This window comes from Lactuca virosa, chromosome 4 (genome assembly GCF_052849685.1).
Source record: "Lactuca virosa cultivar CGN04683 chromosome 4, Lactuca_virosa_CGN04683_v6, whole genome shotgun sequence".
Lineage (NCBI taxonomy): Eukaryota > Viridiplantae > Streptophyta > Magnoliopsida > Asterales > Asteraceae > Lactuca > Lactuca virosa.
In genome coordinates this window covers 10,501,012-10,523,181 of record NC_136429.1, presented here as the reverse complement: position 1 = coordinate 10,523,181, position 22,170 = coordinate 10,501,012, and the positions used below count along the sequence as shown (strand labels likewise).

Here is a 22,170-nt window from a genome sequence, read left to right as displayed (position 1 = left end):
CGGTGAGACCGGTTTTGATTTCATCATTTGAAGAACCACCGGTTCCGATTCAAATGAAATTGGCCAGGAACCCCCTTAAGCTCATACACACACATATACACAATTTCAAAATAGAACCAAGTTAAACTAACTAACCATGTGACCAATAGCACAAGCATTAAATCAAAACGTCAACGACTAAGATTTAGGGCGTATTGGGCAAAATTAGCTGGTAGCGGGTAGCTTGTAGCTTTTAGTTTGTAGCATTTTGTTAAACGCTACATGAAGCATGATTTGGATTTGGAGCGTTTTGTTTAACCTAAACGCTAGAAGCTTGTAGTGCCGAACGAAGCTTTCTGTTCAAAACGGAACGTTTGGTCGAATGGTAGAAGCTAGAAGCTCTCAAACGCTCCGTGCCGAACACACTCTTAAGGTGGTAATAAACGGTTAGAGGCGGTAAAAAAAGTCATGGCCTCTAACAATCACATAACAATCACATGCGTCGGATGAACTTTACAACACCATTCAATCCAACGAAAAAGAAGACCTTTTTTTTTGTGAATGCTCACCTAAAAGAAGGCTATGTGCACCCAATTTATATATGTATTTTTATCACATTTTATATTACCAAATGCTATTTTTTATCATTAGGTTTTTAGTTATCAGTCAAATATAACCTTAAAATACAATTCTTAAATCATCCATATTTGCTAGATAACCTTAAATTATTGATTATCTTATTATTGTAATTTCAAACAATAAAACACATTCAAACATTATCTCTTAAATTACATTATCTAAAATCAAAATCACAATTTAAAACACATCTCGTAAAAAACAGATGATTATTGTCCCATAATTTATCTAGACTTTACGTTAGATGGAATCAAAGAGAATATAAAAAGAGGAAGAAAGTGGATACACAATAAGCTACCGAGTTGGTGTTCACCGCCCCAGTAAGGACATTGTCTAATCTTTCTACGGTGTAAAGCATAACACAATTCTTGAATACCCAGTGGAGTTTTTAAACATCAAAAAGTATATTCCACAATTATTAGGTCTATGTAGTTAAAAGCTCCAATAATTTAAGTTGAAAAGCTCAACTATAAAAAACTACTAGCTGCTTACATGCTCTAAACACAACTTCTTGAAACACTTAATTAGTTTAAACATATGAAGCAAAACATGAAGCACTTTTCTGTTTTCCTTTCTAGCATTTTTGTATTCTATTGTCTTTTTACAATAATCGAAGGAAGAAAATTCCATAGCAGTTGCAAGAAGCATCACAAGGGTTATGGGCATTCTTGTAATTCTACAACCATTTTCAACATAATGTCATTTGGAGCTAAAGCCAGTGGAGTTTCTGATGATTCCAAGGTAAATGAAACTATTTTTTAACAGTGAAACTTGAACTCAAAACTATAAAATTCAAAGACTCGATGAAAAAACTTGTTATAAAATTGTTTCTTATCATGTAATATAATATATATAGAAACTCGTAATGGCATGGAAAGCTGCATGTAAAGTTCCTGAAGGAGTTGTGCAAATTCCGTTAGGTCATAAGTTTCTCATCAAACCTGTAACGCTTCAAGGGCCGTGTACGGGTCATGTTACTTTTCAGGTAACTTTTTCTATTTTGTTTTTGTTATGTAACATGTCAAAAAAGAGAAGGAAAAAAAGATTTTTTTTTTCTGGTATCTAGTGTCTAATATATGTTTAAATTATATTTATAACAGATAGATGGGACACTACTAGCACCGTCGAAAATTGGATCATGGTCAAAGTCAAACTTGTTTCAATGGGTAAATTTCAAATGGGTTCAAAATTTGACAATCCAAGGAAGTGGTATTGTTGATGGTCAAGGCTACAATTGGTGGAATCCCATGAAATCCAAACACATTTCAGATATCAAACCAACTGTAAGACACAACTATTTGATACAAGATTAAGTTAGGTTCATGTATTTTTCACAATGGAATTATTAACAAGGGAAAATGACTTACAAGCCCAACAACGCTTTTAAACCGTTAAAAAAACTTCAATCATGTTTTGTCTGTTCAAGAAAATCCAACGAACGTGAACTTTTGTCTAAAAAAGTCCAACAAAATTTTTCAAACCGTTTAAAAAACCCTAATCATGTTTTGTCTGTTCAAAATGTTAAGTTCGTTGGGTTTTTTAACAGACAAAACATGATTGAGTTTTTTTGAACGGTTTGGAAACTTCGTTGGTCTTACAAGTCATTTTCTCGATATGATAATAAGACATGTCATCTGTTTCTTTTCTTTGACTTCCATAGAATTAAACAAAGGGTTAATGACCTAGAAATGTAACCAACTTCGGTCTTTGTTCACATTTAGGTAACCATGTTTTTTTCGTTCACATTTAACCATTGAACTTGTTTGACCTGTTCAAAATAAAGTAATATCACTGGTAATTACGGTAATATTACCTTATTATGAACAAGTCAAACAAGTTTATTGGTCAAATGTGTACGAAAAAAAACATGGTTATCTAAATATGGAAAAAAACCAAAGTTTCTTACCCATTTTGGTAATACTGGACAAGAACCATCTCAGGGACTGTGCCCTGAAATCAGGCTCCGACATTCAATGAACAATTAGGTTAGGCTTGGTCTAACCCAGTTCAGTCCCGGCTAGTCATGGGCTAGGCTGTGTTGTTAGGTCTTTAAAGCACATACAATCTAGCCCCTTAAGCGTATACAACCTAAACCCTAACTAGTTGGGCCTAAACTGGGTTGGCCCAAGATTTGACTATTTCCTCATACACAAAGACCGGACAACCCAATTTCATGTCACATCAATGGATCTTATGACTACTTGCACTTAACATAAAGAACCCAATATTACCAAAATGGGTAAGAAACTTTGATTTTTGTCCATATTTAGGTAACAATGTTTTTTTTGTACACATCTGACCAGTAAACTTGTTTGTGCTGTTCATAATAAGGTAATGTTACCGCTAATTACCAGTCATATTACCTTATTATGAACAGATCAAACAAGTTCATTGATCAAATGTGTACGAAAAACATGATTACCTTAATGTGAACAAAGACCAAAGTTCGTTACCTTTCTAGTTCATTAACCCTTAAACAAAAGTGTAATTTAGTTGGTTTTTTTAGACAAAATGTTAAGTTTGTTGGGTTTTTTTGAACAAATAAAATATTATTGAGATTTTTTGAACGGTTTAGAAACTCCGTTGGACTCGTAAGTCATTTTCCCTATGGAGCTTTGTTTTTTAACCACAAAAAGACCTACAAGAAAAGATTTTTTTTTTTTGGAGAAAAATCATCTATTCCGCAATATGTGAATGTATTTTGCAATTTATTGATGTATCTCACAATATATATGAATGTGTTTTTAAGCATATAAGTCAAATGCAAAACTTCTATATATAACTTTTTGACTTCATTGATGTCCCCTTTAAGCATGTTAAGTCAAAGAGCTTATTCATGTTTATCAGTTCCGTATATATAAAATGTTTTGTTTTTTTTGTTAAATAGGCATTGAGATTTTATGCAAGCGAAGATATCACTATTCGTGATATCACCATAAATAATAGTCCACAAGTTCATTTGAAATTCGACAACTCTCGAGGAGTCAAAGTCAACAACATTACCATTTCATCACCCGGAAATAGTCCAAACACAGATGGCATTCACCTCCAAAACACACGTGATGTAGAGATCATGTATTCAAATATCGGAACAGGTATTGAAATTTATTTTCAAAATATTAAATGCTTTCAGTTATATGATTGTTTCTTGTTTTGTGTAATAATATTAATTATCATATAGTAATTATTGATTATTTTGTATAATAATATTTGAGTTTATTATAATGTAACAGGAGATGATTGTGTCTCCATACAAACTGGGTGTTCAAATGTTCACATTCATCATATAAACTGTGGCCCGGGTCATGGTATAAGGTACTTGATACAAACCAAAACAGGGCAAAAGAAATATAGTTATTTGAAGTGCTAACTATATTTCAAGGAAATATTTATAGTATACATAAGTGTATATTTATAATGATAGCAATTATAGTGATTCTATTTCAGTTGTAATTAATTTAACTAACTTAAAGAGTCGAGTTTGAACAAAAAGGATGAAAAATAGTGTTCATGATTTACATATTTGATAAGAATTTGAAGAATTTAATCCCAAATAACGTAGTAAATGCCTGAAAGCTATTCTACATGATAAACAGTGCTTAAAAACAAAATTCTACAAGTAATATGCACTTGTAAATCAACACTTGGCATGTGGGCCCTTTATCTGTTTATGTATGCATGCCTCTTTCTTAAACGTTATTCATGCCGTGAGATATAAAATGCTATTACTTTTTTATAAAAAAAAATTGATTGACCTTATCATCACATATAGAAAAAAAAATAACTTCCATACAACAAGTCCTCAACAACAACGTCATCTACATTGCTAACTATTGTCACTAATTCTTTTCTCAAACCGGGCTTTTTTTATACGTATTAATTTTTCTTCTACTTTTGTAACATGTCTTCAGTATTGGAGGATTAGGAAAGGATAAAAGTATGGCATGTGTATCGGATATTTTGATAGAGAATTCTATTATTGAAAACACTCTTTATGGAGCAAGGATCAAGACATGGCAGGTATCTACACATACATTATGCCAATTTCATTCTAAAATGACTTATGTAGGACAACTCGTTAATTTTCACTTGTGTCTTCGACAGGGTGGAGTAGGGGTGGTAAAAAATGTTACCTTTTCAAACATTCAGATAGTAGATGTTAATTTTCCAATAGTAATCAACCAATACTATTGTATCAAGAGCCTTTGTCAAAATCAAACAGGCTCTATAGCCATAAAGGGGGTGAAATTTGACAAAATTGTCGGGACTTACTCAACTCAACCTATCCACTTAGCATGCAGTGATGAAATTCCATGTATAGATATTGATTTAACTGATATTCAATTAAAACCTTCTAGAGGACCACTTGGAGGATCTCAGCTTCAACAAGCATTGTGTTGGAACTCTTATGGGAAATCGAAGGGTCCATTGGTACCATATAGTATCAACTATTGTTTAAGGAAAGGTGGTGATGATTCGATTCACCCAATTTCAGGATCTTCTAATGAATTATGTTGAAGGACAATTAATATGAGGGAAATTTGTGTAGAAAATGTAAATGTTGAAGGACAAGTATGTAAATGTAATGAGCGTATTGACTTTGGGCTCGGATCAGTTGGTGGGCCAAGTCTTTGCTTAGACTAATAGGCGAAGATAGCACGGCAAATTGGCAATGACTTCAAGTGTTAAAAGTGACTTATGTGTGAAGCCATCATTTGTTCAATACATTTGATATTAATTTTAGCATCTTTGATTCTTGAAAAAGTGATAATTTTAAATAACTTATCTACAAAATGGTTTTTTATTTATTACTATTTTTATAGTTAATTGGATAAAAAGTCTCCTAAATTTTATTTAAACGCCTATAATTTATTAAATAATTTTACTCAATTCGTTATTATTATACTTATTGTTATTAATATTACAACAACTTTTATAATTATATTTAATGCATTATATTTTTGTACAATATTATAAAAGGTCATAAATTCTTATGGCACTTGGTAGGCCAACACAACCCCATCTTTAGGGTTTTATATTTAGAAAATCGATCCTATGACTCTTTAATTACCTGTATAATTTTGATTTTCATTTGATATTCTAAAATATATGTTACTGAAAATTTTATTCATTCGACACAAGAAATATAAATGAGATGACTGAATTTATACAAATCATTGATGCAAACATAAAGATTTACAAAGGACAGTCGTTTTCTCGGCCCACAACAGTGTACAACTTTTACTTCAAGAAAATACGGGTCATAATCAAACGATGTCTATGAGTACACACCAAAGCATTTTTCTTAGACTTTTGGAAAGGGTATAAATACAATTACACAATAGTAGGAGGGGTTTCATAATTAGATGGAATCGGAGCAGATGAACCTTTTTTGCCTCTTTCAGTTCTACTATTATCGGCAAATTTCAAACTCATTTTGTGAAATCCTTGTTCTTTTTCAGCTTTAGTCCATTCGGATAGATAATAATCTTGTTCTGTGGATCCTTTTTTAGGTCCACAAAACAACCCGCCCCATTGCGGGAAGTATATAAAGAGAATTGGAAGTGTACAACACATCATCATTACTCCCATTAGAGTCATACCTTCTTCTGTTGAGTATCTTGACCCCCTGAAGAATATCACTTGTGTCAAAACAGCCCCTACGTTTCCTCCACCACCGGTCATACCTGAAATCACACCTAATGACCTGAAAATAGAAGAAAATTCATTATCATATAAATTAAGATAAATAAAACAATACTTTAAAAGTAAAACATCAATGTGTATATTACGTGTGAATAAAAAGTTTGTTTTCAAAAGGTGGGGATCGATATTGGGCCTACTGGTAGTAATTGTGTAGCAAGCAAATTCATATAAGAGTTCTTTAGTTTAGTCAAACATTTGACTAAATATTATAAATTGTAGTCAATGAAGAATATTCAAGTCCCCAGATTCCTTGTATTTAAAAAATATATCTTTCATAGAATTTAGTTGCAATATAATATAATATCTTAACAAAATATAGAAAATATAAAATAAGATCTTACACATAGAATAATAATTTTTTGTTTTCATTTATTTTCTATGATCGGTATCTTTCTCTAATGAATTAAGCATGAAGCATTCGGCGAGTCAAGTAAATAACGACAAAAGAAAATTAAAATAATAACGTTTGAATATGATTTTTCCTATTTTACATTTGCTTACGGAGCGAGTAATTACAAAATATCATTATTGTATTTGATTTCAATTTTTTTTTAAAAAAATCAATATAATTATATCACATTTAAAAATATTAATTCACAAACTTCGAACATTTATTATAATTATATTTGATTATCTTTTATAAAACAAATAAACAAATATATATATATATATATATATATATATATATATATATATGTTTTCATGTAAAATATCTCAAGGTTCTAAATTATGGTACCTTTTTTATCTAAACTTTCTAAATTATACAAAGGTGACTTGCCATTTGCCAAGACATTTATGATAATTATAGTTAAACATTTATTATCTTTTATAAAACAAAGATATGCATTTTTATGTAAAATAGTTCATGGTTCTAAATTATTGTATCTTTTTAACTAAACTTTCTAAATTATAGAAAGGTGACTTGCCATTTGCGAAAACTTCGGGTTGATTTTTAAACTTTAGAAATAAGTTGTATAAGTTATTTCGACTCATTTAACCTCTTTAGCTAGTTTTTTTTATACATTTAGAAGTAGAAATAAAATATGATTAAATTAAGTTGTTCATAAATAAAATTAATTGAAATTATTAATAATAAGATAAAATATAATTAAAATCCATGGAAATAACATTTACGTACCTACGGGAGACGAAAGGGACGACACCGAACGTAAGTCCACAAGCAGCTTGAACAAATACAGAGAACACAAGCATCACGGCAATGGAGGCGCTCAAAGATCCAACCTTCCCTAGTAACAAACACAGCAACCCTCCGATCATCTGCACCACCCACAGCGTCCACAACCTTCCCCTCATTCCGAACCTCTTCGCCACCACATCTGACAATATCCCTCCACCGGGCCTCGAAAAAAGATTCGCCAGTCCAAAACTCGCAGCGATTATCCCCGCCGTGTGCAAATTCACATTGAATCGATCGTAGAAATACTGCGCGATTATATTATCAATGGTTAGCTCCACCCCGAAACAATACCCGTAAGTCAAGGCCAAGATCCATCCTCTGTAATTGGTGATGGCGTGGTAGAAGACTTGTGAGAAGCTATCTTTGTGTTTCTCGCCGGAGTTTTCGAGTCTGACGTAGTTCCCGTCCGGCATGTCTTGTCCCAGGAAGAAAATGGCAAACGCACTAAGTGTTTGAAAAATTGCCGGAATGAAAAATGCGATTCGCCAAGCGGTGAATTTTGTTGAACCGATGTGGGAGTGGATTAGAGAGTAAACGAGTGGCATGATTAGTTGTGTAGCTCCTCCGCCGAGGTTACCCCAGCCGCCGGAGAGTCCATTGGCGGTGCCAACAACTCCTGGGGAGAACATGGAGCTCATCCAGAACTGGGTGGAAACAAAGGTGGCTAAGGAGAATCCGGTGAAGAAACGGACCATTAAGAAAGCCGCCGGAGAGTTGGCGATGGCGCTAAGGAACACCGCCGGAGCTGTGAGGAGGATGAGGGAAGAGGAGGCGAGGCGAGGACCGAACAGGTCACATGCAGTCCCCATAGCAACACGAGCAAAAACAGCACCAGAAACGGCGGCGATCCCAGCATTGCCAATGTCGGTGGCCGTTAAATTAAGATTATCACGGATGATCGGAAGGAGTGGGGGAGCAGCGAAAGTAGAAACGAAGCAAGCGAAGAAGGATATCCATGAAAGATGGAATGCTCGCATGTGAGGGGTAGCCACTGAAAACAACCGGAACACGGTGGCCTTGTGTTCGGAGTCAACCGGAAGTGCAAATTTCCGATCATTGTTGTCGGAATTCTGAGTAACCTCCATTATATTTCGAAAAAAACCCAACTTTATTTGAACTTAAAGATGATTTTGGGGGGAGTTATATCAGGCAAAAACAAGATACAAAGAAAGGCTTTTGCTGAATATAGAAAAGTTAACTGAGGCTGAAAAACAAACAGTTGGTGTTCGTTTTTGTGTGTGGAAGTCGGCAGAGGGATAATTCGGGTATAAGTACAAGAAAGCTGAGAGTCGGAAAACTGTGAACGGCAACCAACTGGCCTTTGAGATTGGTTAAAGTTTAAAGCTTTTGTCAGATTATGATGTCCGTCCGCTATTTCTTGTCATTCTCACATGTAGTCAGTTAACTCAAAAGTCTACTACTACATTAGTACATGTATGTATGTACATATATAAATACATCCATACATATGTACATACATAGGTGTTGATAAGTGTTCTTTTATTGGAATAATTTCAGAGATGTTGTAAGGCTAAAAGGAATGGTAGCATATGGTAGCATGTGCTAAACCATTGTCACATCATATTTTTTATGCTCACCAAGTATAGGTTGATGATATTGAATGATGATGTGTTTAAAAGATAAAACCTTTTATTTCTTAAATCAAATAAATGTTTATTTAAATATTAAATTAATATAGACTTTAACAAGGTACAAGTTATTAAGCAGAATTTACAACTATTTAAAGCTGAAACAATGAAATGGTGAGAAGGAGACCACCTACTATCTTTTCCATCTTCTCTTTCATCTCGTCAAGTGCTTGGCGAGACAATGTTGGCACATGGGTTTAACAATTGTAAAGGTGTGGTAGCACTAGTCCATGTAAGCATAGTGAGTAAGCATAGCGAGGGAGTTGGCGAGGCCACTCCCTCTAGCCTAATAGCTATCCGGTTCCCAATTCTTTATTTTAGCAAAGTCGATCGGTTCCCACGTCTTTTGATACTGATCCACTTCGGACCGGTTATAGAATCATGTAGTACAGTAGTGCTTAGTTTGACAAACTAATAGAGCTTTATAAAATGACTTTTTCCAAAGCCAATAACGAGATTTTAAAGAGTGATAAAAAAACCCTTCAGTTTTAAAATAACTATAACAGCATACGGTGTGGGACGTCGTTACGACGTTTTTGCTGAGGTGGAGAGTCGATAACGCCATTGTAACACGGTGGCCACCGCCCCGACGATCTCGTTAAGGTGGTGTTAAGCGTCTACGGTTGTAATGAGCACGAGCGAAAACAAGAATTGTGATTGGTCCATTGTATTTGAACGTTAAATTGTTACCGTCTGATTAAAAAAATATTTTTTTATCTATAAATACCTATTATCTACCATAATTTTATTCACAAAATTCTCCTATTTCTCTATACAATTTCAAAACTTTTCAAAAAAAAATTATAGATTCTTTCGACTCGTCCGAATATGACGGTGATGATATATACATCACTATGATATACCAGTATTACACTAACGAAATGCTACAACCAGACTCAGTCCCTCTATTCATATGATGTGCGATGTTAAACAGAGATCGTGAGGCTGGAGCCGAACGTCTATATCGAGATTACTTTGCAGAAAATTGTGTGTACGGGTCGGATGGGTTCGAAAGAAGATTTCGTTTGAATAGGAATGTGTTCCTACGTATCGCCAACGTCTTGGAAAGCAGGTATCGTTTGTTTAACTTTTACATATTTATCACAAAATAAATACAAATTTTTACATAATATATATGTTAGGTATACATTTTTGCAATTGATATATGATGTTAGAGGTATGCGGGGATTTACAACGTTGCAGAAATATGTTGCGGCGATTCGTTTGATGGCTAAGGGGGAGTCACCTGATACCATGGACGATTATATGAGAATGTCCGAAAGAACTGCACAGGAGAGTTTGAATAGATTGTCAAAATGTGCTTTTGAAACATTTACAGAGGTATATTTGCGAAAACATTTGTTGCATGTGATGGGTTTTGAGCATAACAAACAATCTTATGTGTGCATGCAACCTTAAATTTGATCTACGTTTTCTCCAATTGAACATACAATGTGAACAACAATGTAGAAACCCTAGAACACTAGTATATAATCAAAATATATAATTAGGATACAAAACATACCTTTGATTGTTATATAGCAATAACAATCCAAATCCTTAATGTTGTTGATGATGAGTTTTGAGCATTCTAACACTCCTATGGTGTACATGCAACCCTAGATACTTTGGATCTATGTTTTCTCTATTATACATGCATACATTCAATATTCCAAAGCATCATCCTAACTAGCATACAATGAAGCATAAACAACATAAAATACAAGTTAGATGACATACCTTTTAGTGTAGTTGGAACCTTGGAACTTTAAGAACTTAGTGCCTCAAGTGTTGCACCTCAAATGGAATCACACAACACCACCAACAATGGAGGAACTTGAGAAAGTTCACTTGCACTCATAAAATCGGCTTGCCCTCTTGTGTTTCCACTAGTGCAAATTTCATGAGCTAGAGGGGTTCTTATATAGTGTGGCTTAATTAGGGTTACACCATGAAAACCCTAATGTGCATGACCTTCCATATTCCTCATGCTCCATGGGTTTAAACCTCCATGGATCATCCATGGGTTACCACATGGGTTTAGCCCAACATAAGGAACTATGGATCACAAGCCCACATTATAAGAATGAATGATTTACATAATCAATCTCATATATTTAATGAGTCTCTTTTGATCACAAAATTAATTCCAAACTAATTCTTGATTAATACTAATTAAATAATATGATTTCATATTAATATATTAGAACTTATAATATATTAATAAATCATAAATAACCTCTTCTCAATTATCCATCCTTCATATTGTTCCGGTGCCATGCAACCCAAATGGACCATGCTACTCTCGGGTCAAGTACATACCGATTATAGTTATGGACTTAGACACTAATTCAACAGTCTCTCACTTGGATAAGTCTAATAACTATTATTGCAAGTACGACTCCACAACCCGACTAGCAATCATAGCTCTTAAAAGTCACTGTCGAACTCTAACCTAGTCAATGACGCGTCCATTAGATAAGGGATCATATATTCCTCCATTCTAGATATCGTATGGACTGAGACATGGATTATAATCATTCTCTCTGTCCATCTGTTGTTTCCCGATTTCCGATTTATGACGACTGACTAACTGAACAAATGAAATCAGTCCAGGCTTGGCCAAGCACTTAGGGGTGTCATCACTAAATCATCGAGGGCCCACATATATTGCTTTTATCCCTCCAAGGGTAAAAGGAATGGATAAACTTCGACTCGTATGTTTGCTCTATCTACTCATCAAATCACAAACAACGATATGTTTTATAACACCGAATTACCGGTGCGTTTACATATCATCAATGTGCAACCGACTTGTAGACTGCAACTCATATCTTTCCGTTTGAAGAATATAATATATTATTGTCTCTCGTGATAAAATCCATGAAGTGATTCAAATGAGCTTGGGTTGAATCCAATACTCGAATCTTATTCCATGAACACTCATGAACACTGCAGCTATGTCCTAGACAAACTACAGACCCATTCATGACAGTATTGCCTCAATACCTACTTCCAAAGTATGATCAACTATGGATGGTTTGAATAACCTAGTTATTCGGGAAGTCAAAACATGCAAAGTGAAACACAAGAATAATACTAACCCTATATGGCCCAAAAACTTTTGAGTCATATTGATTACTCATTATTCATTGTATAATGTGTCGAATAATCAACTTAATACTTGAATTAAAACAATAGTCATGCCATGCTCCAAGAATGCACACTACGTTTGTCTAAACAATAGCTATGCCATGCTCCAAACATGCACACTATGTTTGTCTATGGTCCTTGCTTTGTGAAGTAGATCAATTGAACACATCTTCAATGAAACTCATTTCACAATTCCAAATCTTTATCACCAGTGTAAGAACTCCAAATTCTTGTCACTGCTAGAATGTGTTAGATTCTAAACTATCATGCAATGATTCCTTTGTAACGTCTAGGTACCAAAAGTCACAGAGACTTAACCAACGATATTACAAAGTATTCCTTTGGAGATTGTTACAAGAAAATTCCATGGAAGCGAAGTCTCAAATTCAAAGTACATTCCTTTGAACATCCTTCTTGCATAAAAGTTTCTAACCACAGATTCTTAATATCCAACACCCAATATGGAAACATTCCATATTTGCCATATGACAACTCATTGTTAACAGAATACTTTCTATTTATAATAATGTCGATATAGTCCATCCATTACTATACTTCCAACTGTCTTTAAGCGACCAATCCTTGGTGAACCTTAGATTGTCCTTTAACAGTCGTTTAACCAATTTAGTCATATCCGGTTCTGGCCCTTTTTCCCTCTTAATGCCCTAGGCATTTGGAAAATTTAGAACGGATGAGTATTATAGCACATGTAATCGATCCTATACCCGAAACATATTGGACACGATTCATGATGTCTCACATAAAGACATGATACTTGACCAGTCTTTTGCTATAATGTTTTTATTTGCCATGTTCTCACAATTTGAGTTATGAAAAGGGATGCCGTAATCATAATCGAATTTTGAGAACGCAAGTAACATTTCCATATATAGAATTTCCTTATGTTGAACCATTCCAACATAACATTCATATATATTTGACTAAATTTGATTAAAATCTCACAATCTAAGCTTTTAGATTTGAGATGAAGTACAATTTCCTCTCCCTTAATTATAACAAAACAACTTTTTTCCAACTCTGCGACTTTGCGAATTGAAAATCTTGTTTTCTATAATTAACATTGCTAACTTGCAACATTCACCATAATTGATTATGCTCCCACTAGCATAATATTTACATCCTTATTAGCATAACACTTATGCTCCCACTAGCTTTGACATGTACTCAGAAATCAGCTAGACTTCTAGAAATCAACACTTTGTTGACTTTCTTACCAAAGTTCAGATTTCTGATATGAGATGCTTTGATAAGACTTTATCTAGGCCTCTCAAACTCATACGCCTTTCCTTAGATAGCTCACATGTGTGTCTAAGCAATTTAAGAACTTACAGCAATAAGTCTCCAATGTTTAGACCTTTTGCCATTTCTCACAATTCGAATTATGAAAAGGGATGTCGTAATCATAATCAAATTTAAGAATGCAAATATCACAATTGCTATCTCCTTAAAATCTACTTAGTGAAAGCGTTTCCTCACCATCATTTTCATGAATCGGAGAGAAACCTTATGACACTTAGATTTTAGGGTGTATGTGTTCCTATCCATATGAATTTGTCAAACCATAATCAAAAGACAAGGTTAGTGACAAATCCAAACTCATATGGACTGAACTTGTCCAATCTTAATTTCTTGCCACTTGGGAGCACAAGGGCCTACCATTGTGTTACACCGTAAATTTTCAAAACAGATTTTTCATTTAAAATCACATATTTCTCATAATGTATCTTACAAAAATCTCATTTATTAGATTTACAATTCAAAATTCCATAATTGTAAATCAGGCTGAAGACTCGGGAGTGGTCCAGATAGGCTGAAGGACCTGCGAGGCGGTCCAATCAGGCTGAAGGCTCGGTTATGCATGTTGTGTTTGATATGTTGTATGTGGTGGTACTTTGGGGGAACTCACTAAGCTTTGGCTTACAGTTTTTTGTTGTTGTTTCAGGTACTTTGGATTATCATGGGAAGGCGAAGGCGTGACCGTACACATCCTCTGTTTATGACTTATGGTTTTTGGGATACTCTCATGTGGAAAAACAAATTGAAAACAATGATTTTGTAAACATTTTATGACTATGGGTTGTTTTTTTTTTTAAATTTTAATTTATCATGATTTTTTGGGATGTTACAAGTTGGTATCAGAGCCATGGTTGGATTGAATTGGAGGAACGCTCGTGTGAATCCAATCTCAAACTAAGGAAATAAAAAGGTTTTAAAAATGATTTTCTAAATTGTTTTCAAATTAATCAAAAGAGGATGCGATGTGTACGATCAGTCAGAGCTAGTAAGTAGACCCCAAATTACCACACTATTATTTGATATTGTGATATGTTAGAACAACATGCTAGTGATAGGCTAACGATCTTCAGGAATTGCATGATAGAATTTCCTGATTATATGATGTGTGATAGCCTAGGGTTTCCTTATATGAAATTGACATCATTATTGTAGTTGCTTAGTGTATGAATCAAAAATTGTACATAACTAAGATTGTATAGCCTGAGAATGTTTGATTTAGCCTTATTTCCTATTCCTTGTCTGGTTGTGGACTTAGGGTAGAATCAAGTATTCGACTGTCTATAGGATCCAATGTTATGTATGATTAGCACACACAAGTGTTGCATGGTTGGTGGAAGTTTCATGGATGAGTCATGTGGGGTCAGCCGACCAGTCGAGGAATGTCTAGCCTTTCTCTAGGAAGTGTTGTTAGGTTTGTTGTGATGATATTCTGAGACAAATACGGGTAGGTGTAGAAGGTAGTGTGGGCCCGTACTACCGGAATCACAGGACCCGTATGTGTAGCAGGGAAGTCACAACCCATAGGGCTTTGTTGGGAGTTGGTTCCCACGGTATGATATGCGTTTATCTGATATCTCCCTGGTTTATTTTCATTATGGTGGTTACGAGGTGATTTGAGTCGGGATCCGGATCAGGAGCCGGGACAGGTGGCCAGGATGGGTCGGGATTGACTGAGGATCAGGTTAGGGAGATAATTCAGGAGGAGGTTGTTCCCATTGTCCAGGAGCAGATACATAAGCTATTTGGGTCTATCAAGACTGCTATGATGGAGTTCTTTGACGTTGGGTATGCTGCACTTTCAGAGACTGCTGCTGATGTGGATTGACATATATTGTGTGGATTGACATATATTGTGTGGACGTGTGGACAATACTATTCTGCAAGAATGACAAAGAAAATATATTGTTTGATAATATGAATACGTTCAATCTTACATAACTAATGTAATTATCATACATTCTCACTAATTAAACCGTCTATAAGGTTAGTATAGTCTTTTTATTATTATTCTCATTCTGTCAGACTGTTGTCAGAATTTTTATTGAGTCGTATTCTGTTAGAATGAAAATGAGTGAAAAACGATGTATGAGAACAAAAATGAATGAGAATTAGTTAGAATGCATGAAAATGACAATAGTTGTGTGAGGCTGAACGTATTCATATTACTAAACAACTTATTCTCTTAGTAATTTTCACAGAATAACATTGTCCATACGTCCGCACAATACTTGTTCATCCACATTATAACGTAGCCCTATATATATATATATATATATATATATATATATATATATATATATATATATATATATATATATATATATATATATATATATATATATATATATATATATATATATATATATATAAATTAATGTTTGAGGTTTAAGTTACACTTTGTGAATCCAAAGTACACAAACGAGTTGCCAATTCACAAATGAAAGGTTAAAGGTTAAGAAAATTGACTAAACGAGGGTTAATTTGATCATCTGTTAAGGTGATTGATTTATATACTACTTGCATATCTTAAACGAATATTCAAATTGATGCAATTAAGAAACATACTCACTTGGTATTCAATTTTTTTAAATAAATAATAAAAGAATAAAATATGATATGATACTTTTAATATAAGTCAGATTCTGACATTCAGTTAACATCATTCGTACGTTTTGATCGTACCATAAAAGTTTACATGTCTATCTATATTATATATTACTAAAATGACATCAACCACAACATGTTAAATACTTAAATTTACATCCAATACGATCAATAGACGAAATAATCTGGTAACAAAATTATTATATCACTATTTTGTCTATTAAAATAACTTTGTACATCAACTGGTACAAGTAAATGCACAATGACAATTGCTACTTGTTCATAAACGTCGACTTAGAATTTGTATGATTGAATACCATGTGGTCCTATACATGTCAACTCTTCCACAAGTTGTAGGTGTCATTGCTGCGGATAATCCATAACGGCACAAAAATAAATGGTAGTGATTTTCGTGTGAATGAAAAACATGGAATTTGGTTTGTTTTTATTAACCTCTGGGGTTTTATTAAACGGCTAGCAACTAGGTAGAATCGAAAATGTTTTCTCATGTCTATTTATTGTTAACAGAAAATCTAGTCGTTTTAAAATCGTCATAAAAATAGCTTCCAATGCCTCTTACTTTTATTTGGAACAACTAAATTTTATTCACGAAACTAGCAATGTGCCAGAAGTTACAAAGATATAGTTAGAATTAGGTTTTGAAACGAATTGACAATATCCAATGCTTCTTACTTGATTGTAAGAAATCGTAAGGAATCAATCTACATAAAGAATTTTATGATTGATGTACAAGTGGATGTTGCAACATCAATCCAACGAAAGATTTTATTCATTGTTCTAGGCTCTAGCTGTTACTTCATATTCAACGAAAAGATGATCCAACCTTTCATGATGGTTGGAACACCATAGACACAGAACCGTAGTGACATCTACACCTCTACTACTTAGATCAGCCTATTTGGAAGATGATTAATCAAAACCCGCCATGCATGGATATTCACTTTCCGTGGAAGAAATCAATTACATCATCTCCCACACCCCTAATTCACTTATCCGCTTGATTTGGCGTTTATTGTATAATGGAATTGTGGAAAACATTAACCAAAAAAAAAAAAAGGAACGAAGGCCGTGAAAATGACTGGTATATCCTTAAGAATTGTACAAGATTTCCAAATATAATGTTTATGTATTTTGCTCCATTAATCTGTTTTGGAAGTACACAAAGAAGTAGCTAGTTCACATTTGAAGGTTAAAGGTTAAAGGGTTGACTATTTAAAGGTTAATTTGGTCATTTGGAAACCAGCACATAAAAAAGATTCTTGCGTGCCACACGGATACTTGAACGTTGAAATGAATATTCCAACTAAATAAAGATATATAAACTATTCAATTGGTATATATTTTAATAATTTAAATAAATACTAAAACAATAAATAAAGCATATCTCATACTTTTATTACTAGTACATAGTTATATAAGTTAGCGTCGTGCGTAAGCTTTTGATAAGTTGAGGAAGACTTTGTAAGCTGGAGTGTTGATCAATATTTTTATCGTCAATATATAGAATGATATTGTTTTAATATTTTGTAGCAAAGACTTCAGATTATGGGGGCGATCCACAAATTGATTTTATGAGTTTTTAGCCTTTAGCTTTTAAGAAAAAGCTCGCCAAAAAAAACTGTTCGGTTTTACGACATTTAGCTTTTATTTTAAATAAAAAGCTTAGAATTTAAAAACTATTTCAAATTGCTTACCAGAACTTTTAGTTTTTGGTTTTTAACTAATTTTACATCTTTAAAAACTACAATTATTTTTATCAAACTGTTTTGTCCAAATAAAAACACCAACTACCAATTGCGACCTAACATCAACAACTAGTTCTACCATCATGTCCACATATGATTCTTCAAACAAAATGTGATTCTTTCTTACGCTAAATAAGGTAAATCGTGCCTTTGAATTTTCAGCTTGAAAGTCAATGAATGAACAAAGTGATAAAGGATCCTTAGATTTTCAAAAATGCAAAAATCGAGAAAATGGGTAAATGTCATCCTGATTAATGTGTGATGTGTCCAATTGTAGATTTCATCTACATATCGTTAGAAAAAAAAAGGAAAAAAAAAACTTGTAATAACAAAAAGAGAAGAGGATAAACTTTAGCAAAATCAATCACCAAATAAGAAATAAAAAGGGATCACGACAAAAAGAAAAAAGAATTTATATAATTTATTTATGTCATTGTTTGGTAAAAAATTTTAAATTAACTTATTTTATATATGACTAGGGGTTAGCCCATGTTTCGTGTTAGAAAACGGGAATGAACAACACTTGGAATTCTGAAAATCGTGATTATTACTTTCAAATTGAAGTATGTGAGTGGTACATCCGAATCTTTAATTGGATAAGACTCAGAAGAGAAACTAGAACAGAGAAGAAAAATGTTATGAATTTCGTGTACCAATAAGCTATGACCAAAGCAATTTATCTAAATCTCTGTCTGAAAACTGTCACAAACAGTTTATGTCATAAAATTGTCCAACTGCTACAAGGCAGTTTGTAACATTCAAAAACTGTTACAAAATCGGGTTTTCTTATAAGGGTCAAAACAAAGTAAAAAATTAGGTTTATTTTCAAGAATTCAGATTTCTGATGCATATTTAACATAGTAATATAACCCAAATAAAAAAAATTTGTCGACACCAGCCTGGGGCTTTGCTCCTTGGACCCCACCAGAGGTTGCTTCATATTGGACCCCGCTCTCAGGGGCACTGCCCCCGGATTCCCGTTCGTTCAAGGGTTTCGCCCCTAAATGACAGTCTACTTTGAATCTTGAATAAACTTAAACAAGTGTGTACTTTACACATTCCTTACTTGTTTAATATTCATCAAGATTGATTTTGGTCAACAAGGCAATCCATTACATTTAAATACAATTAGTGAAACAATTCACCAACAAACCTCCCTCATTTAAGTGTAATCTTGATTAACTTTAAAAGAAAGTATAACAACAACACATTGGTGCATAAATGAAATGTTGTGTCGATTGAATTTCATATTAGTATATTATTCATTCCAAATATTTGAATATCATGGTGTCACTAAGGATTGAACCTTTTCTATTCAAAGTGAATACATGAAGATAATAGACACAGCAATTTACATTCTCATAAGTTCTAACTTGACACTATATTTTACTAGCTTGTGTCCCATCCTTCAATAAGCATATCAAAGCCAAGTCTCAACTTCTTGAAGCAACTAAACGTCATGCTTATATAGATAGTTCTTTTGTTCTTGCACCTGTAAATGCAACTTTACAAAGAATGATTAAAAATAAAATTTCAACCTCCTTAACTTGCAGTACTGAATACATACCTTGGGATGATGATAATAATGTGTTCCAATCTTCAAATATCAAGCTTTCCACATTGAATTCAACATCTAATATTACATTAGATGGGGATTGGGTATCTCAATATAAAAGATTCTAGGTGGACATTAAACCCATCCCTACAGCCGCCTTTTACACAAGATCTCTTGTTAACCATTTCATTAAATGATCAACCAAATTCAAATGAGTTCTTACAAACTCTACATATATCCCACCAGTCATGATGATCTCATGAATCATGTTATGTCTAACACCTAAATGTCTAGACATACTATTGTACACTTAACTATAAGCCTTACCCAATGTGGCAGTACTATCACATCTGATAGGAAATGTTAGATAGCGGTTTGGGCTATAATGGAATTTCATAAATAAAATTCTTTAGCCACTCAACTTCTTTACAAACAACAGACAATGCTACAAACTTAGACTTCATGGTTAAGTTACTAATACAAGTCTATTTCTTGGATACCTAAGAAATGACACCTCATCCAAGAAGAAACACCCAACCACTAGTAAAGGAGTGATCCTCTAAGTTGTTAATCTAGTTGACATCTGAATAACCTTCCAAAATAGAAGGATATCCACTATAAGTTAAACCATAATCCATGATCCCATTCAGATACTTAAATACCCTACTTACAGTTTGACAATGATGTGAACTAGGATTACTAGTATACTTACTAAGCCTTCCCACAACATAAGCTATATCAGGCCTAGTGCTAATATACATTAGACAACCAATAACCCCTGAGACTATTCTCACTCACAACCAAAACCAACCAACTATTAATTAAAAAATAATTTCTCTCTCTTCTAATTACACAATCCAACTAAACCCAACTTTTCACACCCATTAGCAACCAAAACCCAAACTAAACTTTTATATTATTTATATTTTTAATTTTATTGTATTACACAAACTATATATATTATATTTTTTCCAATTTATAACCCAATTGTTTTTAATATTTTTAAGATTATATAGACAATATAAAAAATTCTTTAAAAAAATCTTAAAATATGTCAATATTGGTCTTTATTTATAGACAAAATTATTTTATGTATTTTAGTGTATTTTTTTTAATAAATATAAAATTAAATTAATTACAAAATAATGTTTATGGTGCAAAAGAGTTATAACAAACAAATAAAAGAAAAAAAACAAAAAAAGGGCAACTAAGGTTTGGTGGAGCAACCTAGTCGTGAGTTTTAAATGAATATTTCATTTTTCTAATTCAAATGTGGTAACGAACCAAAGATTTGGTTGCTAATGGGATAAGTCTAAGTATTCAAGTTGAGACATTGGAGATCATTTATTAAGTAGAAACTTAATATTAAGATCTATAGAAGTGCTAACATGAGAACAATTCTCAGAGCTAAACTTTTTCAATATCTTCTTAATGTAATGAGATTGATAAATTGAAATCCCATTATTTCTTTGTTTGATTCTTATACCAAGAATCACATTTGCCTTCCCAGGTTTTTTCATTTCAAAACTAGATGATAAGAATTTCTTGGTTTTATCAACTTCTAAGTCAATACCAAAATCAACATATCATAACTTTTTTTATCTATGTTGTTTTTTTTTTTTAAAAAAAAGGGGGAAAATCCATCCCCAAAAACCACCAACATACTCAAACTCAAATATAATCAACGTATTTATTTTTTGTTCATAATGTATGTTTATTCACTTTGAAGTGAAATCTAGTTTCATAAAATCATGAACTATTAATGCACCTGAATTAAAAATATCTTTCGTTTACCATAAAATTATCCTCTATATTGCGCATATGTAACAAATATAAATTCGATTAATAGATAAGAACACATATGCAACGAACATAAATTTCGTTTTTTTATATTCTATCGGAGGATGGTATGCCAATGATATGCCAAATCATTCAATAACGATTTATACAAAATAGACCAACATATGTTTAATTATTTAAAAAACTTTCAAAAAAAATTTTGTATTGATTTTTTTCAAAGATATGTTTCTTTCTTGGTTTTACATAAAAACAAACTCTAATTGTGGTTAATAATTATAGATGTTATAACAATAACATATATTTAAAAAAGATATTTAAAGAGAACTTATAGACATAAATAAATAAATAAAAACAATCTTTGAAAAAGTTGCAGAATTAATACATCTAAGGCTGAGGAGTTCTAAAGTAGTCCAGACCGTCAGTCCGAAATAGGTCCCTAATTTTATCGACGATATTGAAGCAGTCTCGAATCGCTCTAGGTCAGAGTAGTATCAGTCTCGAACCGGTGTTGAAAAAACTTTACTAACCCCATGTCCCGATCTTAAAAAAACTTTATTAAGTTGGTCTTAAAATCCGATTTGAACAATAAAAGATATATGAAAATTGACCAAATCTTTAACCGGACTAAACCTGTCACCAAACGTGATATGCTTCGACAATACAATTTGTCACTCTTATTTACAAGCTCTTCTTTTCCTTCTATTTTTTTCTCCTAATAGGATCAGACCCCCTCTTTCTTTGCATTTGCATTCATTTTCTTATTCTCAACTACCTATAAATATCTATTTGTTTTTTTTTTTTTAATAT

At 33.0% G+C, this 22,170-nt stretch overlaps 2 protein-coding genes across 2 annotated transcripts; one reads left to right on the top strand and one right to left on the bottom strand.

Annotated features, from left to right (window-relative positions):
* Positions 1-1,133: 1,133 nt before the first annotated feature.
* Positions 1,134-5,358, top strand: LOC145109618 (Pectin lyase-like superfamily protein). Its single transcript, XM_079046823.1, has 7 exons — positions 1,134-1,356; positions 1,472-1,600; positions 1,716-1,898; positions 3,503-3,710; positions 3,849-3,930; positions 4,527-4,635; positions 4,720-5,358. The coding sequence occupies exons 1-7, from the start codon at positions 1,153-1,155 to the stop codon at positions 5,131-5,133; spliced, it is 1,329 nt and encodes a 442-aa protein (XP_078902949.1). The 5' UTR covers positions 1,134-1,152; the 3' UTR covers positions 5,134-5,358.
* A 413-nt stretch (positions 5,359-5,771) lies between these two features.
* On the bottom strand, positions 5,772-8,898 carry NRT2.5 (nitrate transporter2.5). Its single transcript, XM_079087893.1, has 2 exons — positions 7,460-8,898; positions 5,772-6,322 (listed from the first exon to the last, which is right to left on the bottom strand). Exons 1-2 carry the CDS (start codon positions 8,602-8,604, stop codon positions 5,950-5,952), a joined length of 1,518 nt encoding a protein of 505 aa, XP_078944019.1. The 5' UTR covers positions 8,605-8,898; the 3' UTR covers positions 5,772-5,949.
* Positions 8,899-22,170: the final 13,272 nt, after the last annotated feature.